This window comes from Musca autumnalis, unplaced genomic scaffold (genome assembly GCF_047663935.1).
Source record: "Musca autumnalis isolate F117 unplaced genomic scaffold, ASM4766393v1 scaffold_123, whole genome shotgun sequence".
In the NCBI taxonomy this organism is placed as follows: Eukaryota; Metazoa; Arthropoda; class Insecta; order Diptera; family Muscidae; genus Musca; species Musca autumnalis.
The window spans coordinates 17,917-29,448 of record NW_027411671.1 but is presented as its reverse complement, the minus strand read 5'-3'; the positions used below and the strand labels follow the sequence as shown (position 1 = coordinate 29,448).

At 37.1% G+C, this 11,532-nt stretch overlaps 1 protein-coding gene across 1 annotated transcript; it reads right to left on the bottom strand.

The window, feature by feature from the left end:
• Nucleotides 1-411: 411 nt before the first annotated feature.
• Nucleotides 412-11,293, bottom strand: LOC141391816 (uncharacterized). The gene is made up of 2 exons (XM_073964510.1): nt 10,673-11,293; nt 412-435 (listed from the first exon to the last, which is right to left on the bottom strand). Exons 1-2 carry the CDS (start codon nt 11,291-11,293, stop codon nt 412-414), a joined length of 645 nt encoding a protein of 214 aa, XP_073820611.1.
• Nucleotides 11,294-11,532: the final 239 nt, after the last annotated feature.

Here is an 11,532-nt window from a genome sequence, read left to right as displayed (position 1 = left end):
CATGGCGGTCGTGGGGTGATTGGCCAGGGAATAACTCTTGCCGAATCTCTATCCACTGGGGATTGCAAGTGAATGTTATGAATAAATCTGCTGTGCCGTATTGTTGAACGTACGACATGGCGTCTTGTGCATATTCATGAATGTGTCGCGGACTTCCGATGTACGTTGCCGGAAGAATTGTCATTCGACCGACATTCTGGGCGTTTCCGTCCGCATTTATGACATCTCGAAGATGAATATACTCTTCGGAACGGAGTTTTTTCTGGTTCAATCGGATGAATTTAAGTCGTTCTGTCTCAATTTTTACATACATATCGACAGCATATTGGTGGAAAAGACGACGACATTTCAATATGTGATTGTCTTCATTCTGACGAATCATTAGTCTATATGAATAATAGTTCATTGAACTTACTTTTTTGTTGGTTTCAGCGCCTGTAAATTAATTGTAGTGACAAAATGAATGAATTAATGAATAACTGTCAAAATTCAAAACTTTTTCAAAACAATAAACATTTTTCTTTTAAACTCGAAAATGAAATTGCCCAACAGTACAATAAAAGTGCACGGGGACAATTTTTCTGTATGTTAAACAAATTTTGTATACTATTAAAACATTTAAAAATTTAGACAAATCGCGATTTTCTTGAAAACCCCTTAGTAGTTTTGTAGATATAACCTAATTAGAAAGTGAGCGTGGTCGGATCTTAAGTCCCAAAATAAGTACGTAAGGTTGGAGACACAATCGCCATTGATTCGCAAATAAATTCCCAAACCGATACATACGTATTTGTTGCAAATATTGCATTTTTACAAAAATAGGGTATAGGGGAGGTACCCGCCCGACCCGAGAGTCAAAAAATATGTAGCCTATTTTTATCGGGGATCAACCCTGTGCATTCGCGGAAAGTTTCAGGAAAATCGATTCAGTAGTTTCGTAAATATAACATATTTAAAAAAGTGGGCGTTGTCCAGTCTTAATACAGTATTTTTTGCTTACCTGCACAATCAAAAATTGCACGACTTCTTGTGCAGCAATCCCCAAAATGCAGGAAGCTTAAATTCGCTTACCTGCCCAACAAGGCCGATATCTTCAATATTACTTACGTGCATATGATGTGCAGCTATAAGCAATGTTGAAATAATAATGTGAGAGACATTTCAAGTTCGGGAGAGAAAACGTTACAATTTTTTACAATTCATTATCCTTTCTTGTGTTGTATTTGTTTTGCACACTTCTTATCAGTACAAAATCAGAGTGGTTGAATTTTATCCTTGTTTTTAGTTTGAAAAAATTTAAAATTTTTTCTTGTGCAGATATATGTAAATTTTACAACCAAATTGAAGTAAAATCACCAAAATTTTGATGCAGCTATGCCGAAAATGCAGCTATTGAATGTGCACTAAAACATAATATATTGAACGGAACCTAGAGAATAGTTGCCAATAAACAGATTTTTGGTCAGGTAACGCCAAAATGCAGCTATGAATAATGCAGGTAACCAGAAATTACTGTATCCCAAATAAGCACGTAAGGTCGGAGACACAATCGCCATTGACTCGGAAATTAATTTTCAATTTGTAATTGTTGAAAATATTGCATTTTTACAAAAATAAGGCATAGGGTAGGTACCCCGCCCGATCCGAAATTCAACCAAATATGTAGCCTATTTCATCATCACTCTACGTTCCCTGAAAATTTCAGGAAAATCGGTTGAGTAGTTTCGTAGATATAACATATTTATAAAAGAGGGCGGAAAAGTGGGCGTGGCCAATTTTTCTTTGCATAAAAACCTAAACTGGATTATGACTAACATTTCCACAAAAAATTATTCAAATCGCTCCAGCCGTTTTCAACTGATTCAATTACCAACAAACGGCAATTGAGTTTTATATATCAGAAATATTGTCAATTATTTCATATTCCATTTCAGAAAAAAAGGGTAAATTTTTTTCGCGCTACATCAACGATTTTTGATATGTAGGTTAAGAAAAAAATTCCCAGTAAGAATCTGGTCGCGAGCCAATTTTTGGTTGTTGCGGACAAAAGTTATGGCGCGTTTATTTCGCTTTTTAAGAAAGAAAGTATTATAAAAACGCTAATTATTTTAATGAGCACAATTGTTATAAAAAAGTTCCCTCGAAGTGACTTCAGCGAGTAGATTGCATAATACCTGCAAAATGTTACACAGAATTCGCGGAATGTACATAAAATTGATAAATTATTGAATATAAGTCAACTTTTATCAAAATTAAGGCCCATTTAGTGGTTATAAAATTACATAAAAATTTGTTGTGGATCAAAACTTCACGGCGAATCAAATGAAACTACAATCATACAGATTGGTGTTATAATTTTGATGTTACAGCCAAAATAAGCACATATTTTAGTCAAAAAAATAATTTTTTGTTTGAAAAAATATTTTTTCACATGCATTATGTAGTAGAAAATATTGTAAAAATCTGTAGAAATACTTCCTTCATTTTGCTTAAATCTCCCAATAAAATAGACGGATTTTGCTTTATTGACATTCATATTAAAGCTTTCCTATTAGGGAAGGTAATTGGGTTGATGAGGATATATCTCAAAGCTTCTGAAATGGAAATAGAGGTCAAATAACACATTTTAATTTATATGCATTTTAAAATACGTGTTAATCGCGTAATTGTCAAAATCATTTTGTCCGCATGTGATTTTCATGTACAGCAAGGCCATATCTATTAAGTTGTGTATATTTTTCGAAATATAATTTGGACTCTAAGATGTAGCTTCGGCTGCATCTTAGCATTAAAAAACCTATAAAATATCGCTAATTTGCGCAAAGTGCATACAATTTATGTCCGCATCCGATTTCAGTGTTCACCATAAAAATCTACATCGATATATATCTGTTTGAAGGCGATCAATCAAGAACCGTGGATGTAGCATCACACATTTTATTTTAGGATAAAATGAACGTAGCTTCCTTATCAGTGAAGTTTTCAAATCTCTGTTTCCGCTAAAACGAAGATGCTGCACTAGTTTTTTCATTGCAGTTGAAACGATCCGCAGAAAACGCGATAAAATACGCGATATTTTCAAAAATAATTTTAGGTGATTTTTCTACTTTGGAATTTCTCGTAACTCGCGTTTTAGTAGATGGATTTTCACTAGGAATGATTTATTGGATCCGGAACGTAAAAAAACTAAAATGTGCAATGGAGTACGAGGTATTCTAGAGATAATTGCAAATATTAGACCCGAAAAATATGATTTTTAGAAAAATGTTCACATAAAATTTCCGCATTTGGATGCGGATTTCTATGAAGCTGTGCAGACCACATTCACAATATACATACGTATCAAATAACTCAGAATCGCAAGTACTACAATCCTATATATGAAAAACCTGTTTGCGGAATGAAATTAGAAGAAAATTTAAAAAAACACTGTAAATCTGGCTTCAAAATGTCAGCATCATTTAATGGTAGAAGCAATTCAAATTTTGAAAAGTAATACATAAGTGAGATGATCCTTATTTAGTTTGCTTCTACTTTTACTTTGACAGGAAAATCGAGAGAAGTGTGGTTTACTCACAAATCGAGAGAAAACAAAAAAAGACATGGTGGCTTCAACCCATTTTGACCCATTTTTTAACATAAATATAGCCACAGCTTCCACGCATATTATCTTTTAAGGCCAATATTTTTTGCCACGTCCAAAAACATTTCATTTTATCCAAAAATATTTAATTTGTATAATATATAATCACAAGTCGCGTGTTCTAAAAGGGTAAACCTTGGCTTCAGCTATGTTAAATTTTCAAAAATATTGGTGATATAAAGATGTCGACATACACATGTAAAGACATTAATAGAAATAAAAGGAAAATAGTTCCTATGATATGGTATGGTTTAAATATAGATTTTCCGTTAATTAAATACTCCAAAAATGTATTTGTTGCAATTGTGTTTCATGAACGGTTTTACTGCGAACATTTCTCTTGGGAAGAAAATATGTTTGTTCAAAATCAGTAAACTTAAAACACGAAATTATGAATGAAATCGGTGGAAGCTAGCGACAACTTTATTTTGGTTGTTAACTTACGGAAAAACTTAGTTAATTACCGCTTCTATACCGGCTACGTCAAAAGCAAACCCTAATGCTAATGAAAGTAGAAAATATTACCTTTGCAACGATGTAACTTAGGTTGTCTTAAGTATTCAAACAACGAATATATCACAACTTTTCATTTTTGGGACCCTCCGAAGACAAAGTCTGACTATGAAAGCAGAAAATCCCGTCTTTACAATGATGCAAAGTATTTTGTTTGGGGTTGCGTAGGTGGCCAAATAGCGGAGATATCGCAATAGTCGGTAATACATCCAATTTTTCCATTTTTTTGTAATCACGCTACAGGTCGCAATTTTGATTGGATCGTCACGAAATTTTGGGGGTTAATGAAGGTCCCACAGAGGATGGTCAGATAATATTCAGGGGCCGAAATGGGCAAAAAAACTTATTTGGAGAAAAAGTCAACATTTTATTTCAAAGCGAATATCTCCGCTTCTATACCGGGTATATCAAAAGAAAAACCTGCTACTGAAAATAGAATATATCACCTTTGCAACGATGTATAGTAGGTTGTCGTAGGTGGTCAAACAAAGAAGAAATCGCAAAAGTCGCTAATACAACCCATCTTTCTATTTTTGCGATTTGAGTTATAATGACGAATATCACAGCTTTGGTTGGGGATCTTCCAAAAGCAAAGTCTGACTATGAAAGAAGAATATCCCACCTTTAAAATGATTCAAAGCGTGTTGTCATAGGTAGTCAACCAAGATATCGAAGATATCGCAATAGCCGCTAACAGAACACAACTTGTAATTTTTGCGATTTTAATATTAATGACGAATATCACAGCTTTGGTTGCGGACCTTCCAAAAGCAAAGTCTGACTATGAAAACAGGAAATCCCATCTTTACAATGATGTAAAGCTGGTTGGAATAGGTGGCCAAATAACGGAGATATCGCAATAATCGGTAATACATCCCATTTTTATTTTTATACCCTCCACCATAGTATGGAGGGTATATTAAGTTTGTCATTCTGTTTGTAACACATCGAACTAATCATTTGCGACCCTATAAAGTATATATATTCATGATCAGGATAAAATTCTAAGACGATCTAGCCATGTCCGTCTGTTGTAATCACTCTAGCGTCGGCAATAATTGAGATAGAGTGCTGAAATTTTGCACCCGAGGGTCTTTTTTCCATAGGCAGGTCAAGTTCGAAGATGGGCAATATCGGTCCACTTTTTGGTATAGCCCCCATATAACGGTACCTCCGGATTTGAGGTATTTTGACAGTCTTCGCCACCTTTACAGACCGAATTAGCTATAATTTGGCACTTAGGGTTCCTAGTGATCAATAAACTTATATCCCAAAGGATATGGGCATAGGTCCATGTTTTGGTATAGTCCCCATATAACGGTACCTCCCGATTTTCGGTATTTTGAGAATTTTAGCCACAATTTTTAACCGAACTATCTGAAATTTGACATTTGAGGTTCTCAGTGGTCGTGAAACATCTCCTCTAAGCATCGTCAACATAGGTCCATGTTTTGGTATAGCCCCCATATAACGGTACCTCCCGATTTTCGGTATTTTGAGAATTTTAGCTACAATTTTTAACCGAACTAGCTGTAATTTGCCATTTGAGGTTCTCAGTGGTCATGAAATATCTCCTCTAAGCATCGTCAACATAGGTCCATATTTTGGTATAGCCCCCATATAACGGTACCTCCCGATTTTCGGTATTTTGAGAATTTTAGCCACAATTTGTAACCGAACTAGCTGTAATTTGCCATTTGAGGTTCTCAGTGGTCATGAAATATCTCCACGAAACATCGTCAACATAGGTCCATGTTTTGGTATAGCCCCCATATAACGGTACCTCTCGATTTTCGGTATTTTGAGAATTTTAGCTACAATTTTTAACCGAACTAGCTGTAATTTGCCATTTGAGGTTCTCAGTGGTCATGAAATGTCTCCACCAAGCATCGTCAACATAGGTCCATATTTTGGTATAGCCCCCATATAACGGTACCTCCGGATTTGAGGTATTTTGACGTTCTTCGCCACATTTGCAGACCGAATTAGCTATAATTTGGCACTTAGGGTTTCTAGTGATCAGTAAACTTATATCCCAAAGGATATGGGCATAGGTCCATGTTTTGGTATAGTCCCCATATAACGGTACCTCCCGATTTTCGGTATTTTGAGAATTTTAGCCACAATTTTTAACCGAACTATCTGAAATTTGACATTTGAGGTTCTCAGTGGTCATGAAACATCTCCATCAAATATCGTCAACATAGGTCCATGTTTTGGTATAGCCCCCATATAACGGTACCTCCCGATTTTCGGTATTTTGAACATTTTAGTTACAATTTTTAACCGAACTAGCTGTAATTTGTCATTTGAGGTTCTCAGTGGTCATCAAACTTCTCCACCGAACGTCGCCAACATAGGTCCATGTTTTGGTATAGCCACCATATAACGGTACCTCCCAATTTTCGGTATTTTGAGAATTTTAGCTACAGTTTTTAACCGAAATAGCTGTAATTTGACATTTGAAGTTCTCAGTGGTCATAAAACATCTCCAATGAAACATCGTCAACATAGGTCCATGTTTTGGTATAGCCCCCATATAACGGTATCTCCCGATTTTCGGTATTTTGAGAATTTTAGCTGCAATTTTTAACAGAACTAGCTGTAATGATCGGTATTTTGAGAATTTTAGCTACAATTTTGTCTATTCAAAAAAAATCGTCAATATAGGTCCATGTTTTGGTATATCCCCCCATATAACTGTACCTCCCGATTTTCGGGAATTTTCAGTGGTCACGAAATTTCTTCACTGGGTCCATTTTTGAGGGTCTATATTGTTTTGATGATACTACCCTCAATTTGACTCTTGAAGTTCCCTGCAGCTATAAAACTTTTCCGCCAAAAAATTTAAAGATAGGTTGACTCTTTGATATAGGCCCGTAGGTGGTACCTTTCACCTAGCTGAACACATTTTTTTAGATTAGATTAGATAACACTGTGCAACAAAATGGAGGCGAAAGTCTGGGGCACGGAAAATTCCTCTTGGGGAAGAAAGGCCTTGGTGAGTATATTATGAACCCTGAAGGACAGATCCGCCGTGAGTCGAACTTCAGCGTTATGGCGTGATGAAATTGTTGTTAGAGACCCTGTGGGCCATCAGGAATTAGCGTTATATCTTTGTTCACTGTTGCTTAAGTGCTCTACAAAAACAACAAACAAAGATATATTGCTAATTCATGATGGCTTACAGGATCTCTTGCAAAAACTTCATCACGCCATAACGCGGAAGTTCGAATCACGGCGCATCTGTCCTTCGGGGGTTTTAATATACACACACCAAGGGCTTTCATCTCCAAAATGAATTATCTCTGCCCCAACATTTGTGTTCACAGTGTAATTTAAGCAATAGTGGGAGGCAGTAAGAGTCTAACCATTGTCGAAAAGTTGTTCCACCTAAGATTGTAAAAGGACCCTAATTATTCCAATTTAATTAAGACTATTTTATGGTGGAGGGTATAAAAGGTTCGGCCCAGCCGAATTTAACGACTTTTTACTTGTTTTTTTGTTTTTTTTTTTTTTGTAATCACGCTACACGTCGCAATTTTGATCGGATCGTCACTAAATTTTGAGGGTTATTGGGGGCCCACAGATGATAAAACCTATTGATTTTGGTAATGGTCGGATATTATTCAGGGGTCGAAATTTTAAAAAAATTATTTGGAGAAAAGGCCAACGTCTTATTTCAAAGCGAATATTTTGATCGGATCCTCACGAAATTTTGGGGGTTAATGGGGGCCCACAGAGGAAAAAAACCTATTGATGGTTGGCGTACATCCCAGTTTTCCATTTTATATTTGAGTTGTACTGACGATGCACTTAAATGCGTTTCAATAAAATTGGCCTGCATTAATGAAAGCATTCAGAGCAAAGGCAATTAAGCTATCCCAATTTTAATATTTTGAATTTTACCAATAAAGCTTGTGTACAGGGGTAGTGGTGTAGGGTATCACACAGTCGGCCCCGACTCGACTATAACCTTGGCTCACTTGTTTTCCTTACAAATTTTGTACAATTTTCACAATTACTGTTTACCGTTTTACCTTCAACAAAACTTTCTTCTTAACGAAAATCGAAAGCAATTCATTGGAGTCGCATCAAAATCTGTAAAAGCTGAAAGTGATATTGCGCTCATTAAAGATATCAATAAATTTAAATAACTGTAATAAAAAATGAAAATTTTTTGTTTGGGTTGTTTCCTCTGCCATAGAAGTTGATTTTGATGACAGTAATGTGGATGAAGTTGATCAGATCACAGAAAGCCTAACAGTAAAGCATCGCTATAACGGACAAAGCAACGAATAAGATAAGAATTGATGTATTTTACCACAAAACGATTGTGAATTATAAAATATTAAAGAAACAATAAAAATTTCATCCAAACTATTCTCACTAACAACGCTCATCTGTAATTCAAATCCTGTCAGCACTCGATTTCATGTCAACTAAATTAAATATCTTCTAAATCCGCTAAACCATGACAACATGATTTCTACTATATGTATAGTACATACATATCTTCTGGCTTCTTTCCCCAATATGTAGTTAACTAACAAAATCTGCAAGTCGCTAAGCAAACAAACATAAATGACTGAGAAAACCTGTTGTAATCACTGCCTGCAATGCAATGCAACTTGCCTTGGTAAAAAACTAGGTTATTATTATTATTTATTGCTTTTACGCCAAGTCGTGGGCGCATAGTGCCAATACAAAATTATTCCAATCATTTCTATTTGAACTTAAAGTTTTAACATTATTCCAAGATAGATTTCCTGGATGTAAGGTTATTTCTTCTTCAATGCTTCTTCTCCAGCTACCCCTTGGTCTTCCTCTTCTTCGCATTCCTTGTGGATTCCAATCAAAGGCTTCTCGACATATATCATCCGCTGGTTTACGAAGAACGTGGCCTATCCACCTCCATTTCCTTTCACGGATTACTGTGGCAATCGGCTTAATATCACTCCTCTGATAAAGATCCAAGTTTGATATCCAGTTATTTGGCCACCATATGCGGAGAATAAATCGCAGGGATCTATTAACGAAAGATTGCAGCTTATTCGTGAGCTCGTTGGACACAAGCCAGGTTTCGCATCCATAAAGCAGAACTGACAGAACATTACTTTTAAATATGCGTATCTTTGTTTTGGTGCTTAGTTGATTGGACCTCCATATTTTATACAAACCCGCAAAAGCGACCTTAGCCTTTCGGATGCGGGTTGATATATCATCACGTGTACCTCCATCTTTCGTAATTTGACTGCCTAGGTACGTAAAGTTCGCCACCTGTTCGATGTCTTGTCCATACAGAGAGAGCGGTTGTCTTTGAGAGGAGTTTAAGTGAAGTGATTTGGTCTTGTCCACGTTAATCTTTAAGCCATATGCACTTGAAGTTGATGCTATGTCGGTTATTTTGCTTTGTACATCTGATAACCGCTTAGATATTAAAACAATGTCATCAGCATATACAAGGACGTTGAGGTGTTCCATCTTTAATTGGTGCCACATTATTCCTCGGCGCGGATTGTTGTCGATTGTCCTGACAAGTATTTCATCAATAACAATAAGAAATAGCAGCGGTGACAGCACACATCCTTGTCTCACCCCGGATTTTACGGATATAGGGGGGGAGAGTTTATCGTCATGTCTTACTCTGCATTCAAAACGGTGGTATTGTGCTTTGATTAGGTTACAAATCTTGTCGGGGACACCTTTTCTGCTCATAGCTTCCCAAATACTCTGGTGCTTAATTAAGTCGAACGCTTTTTTGAAGTCAATAAAGACAAGGTGGAGCGAGTCTTGCATTTCGTTTATTTGTTCCATTATTATGCGTATAGTGGCAATATGGTCGACACAAGATTTGCGACTGCGGAATCCGGCTTGTTGGCGCCTAAGCGTATCAATTTTCTTCTCAATACGGTTTAGAATGATTTTGCAGAATATTTTTAGGCAGCTGCACAGGATCATGATTCCTCTCCAATTGTTGCAGTCGCTTAGTGCCCCTTTTTTCGGTATTTTTACCACTATGCCCTGTAGCCAATCGTTTGGAAACGTTTCTGACGTCCAGATATCCTGAAATAATTCATGCAAAGCCAGAGCAGATAGTTCATTATCCGCTTTAAAGAGTTCTACATGGACATTGTCGATACCGGCCGCCTTCCCACTTTTCATACTCCTAATTGCCGACTCAATTTCTGTGATGCTGGGGCATTGGGACCCGACGCGGTTGATATGCTGGATTGCGTAATGAGGTACGAATTCCGCCAGGTTGTCATTATTCTCAGATGGAACCTGAAAGAGCTCGGTGAAATGCTCATACCATCGTGAGAGCTGTTCTACTTCTGAGGAAAGAATTGTGCCATCTTTAGCTTTTATTGGGACATTTCCATTTATTGGTCTACCTGACAATCGTTTTGTGCATTCATAAAGCATTTTAGTGTTCCCACTTGCAGCTGCAGTTTCTGCTTGTGTCGCAATCGAGCTGATCCACATCCGCTTATCGTGTCTACACATTCGCTTTACAGATTTGTTTAAAGTCTCGTATTGACGGTTTGCAGCTTCCTTGGAAGCACGAGTTCTTGCTGAATTGACAGCCGCCTTTTTTCTGCGGCGTTCATCGATAACCTCCCAGGTAGTTGTACATATCCAGTCTTTTTTGGTTTTGCGTTGGTGACCGAGTACTTTTGATCCTGCATCGATAAAAGCATCTTTTATAGCATTCCACTTCGAATCAACGTTACCATGCGGTGCTATGTTTGTGATGTTTAATTGTAGCTGTTGACGATATTGCTGTCGGATGTTTGGATTTTTGAGTTTTTGGATGTCTAATCGTGTCGATGTGTGGATGTTACGAGTGTCAGTGCGCACAATTTTTAGGCGGAATTCGCCGATCAGAAGATGGTGGTCTGAGCCAATGTCCGCACTACGTTTGTTCCGCGTATCTAAGAGACTGTGTCTCCACATCTTATTTATGCAGATATGGTCAATCTGATTTTCGGTACGGCCATCTGGGGAAACCCATGTAATCTTATGGGACCTTTTGTGGGGAAAAAGCGTGCCACCTATTATCATATTGTTGGAGCTACACATTTCCGTGAACATCTCGCCATTTTCATTAATTTCGCCTAAGCCTTGATTACCCATGATATTAGTAAGGTTGTCGTTATTGGCGCCAACTTTGGCGTTAAAATCGCCAAGCAAGATCTTAATGTTTCCTCGAGGAATGTTGTTCTTTTCGCAAAATGGTGAAGTTTCCGTGGGTGCATAGCACTGATTATAGTGGCATTTCTAACTCTAGTGCGGAACGTTGCCGTCATAATTCTTTCATCAATAGGATCCCATTTGATTAGAGATTGGTGGGCATTACGGCTGAGTAGTAGACC

What these genes read in the sequence shown, in the direction of transcription:
- LOC141391816 (XM_073964510.1), bottom strand. Translation starts at nt 11,293, where the DNA reads ATGGGTAATCAAGGCTTAGGCGAAATTAATGAAAATGGCGAGATGTTC. An exon ending in ACGAGACTTTAAACAAATCT is followed by an intron (nt 436 to 10,672) that starts GTAAAGCGAATG and finishes ATTAATTTACAG; the next exon opens with GCGCTGAAACCAACAAAAAA.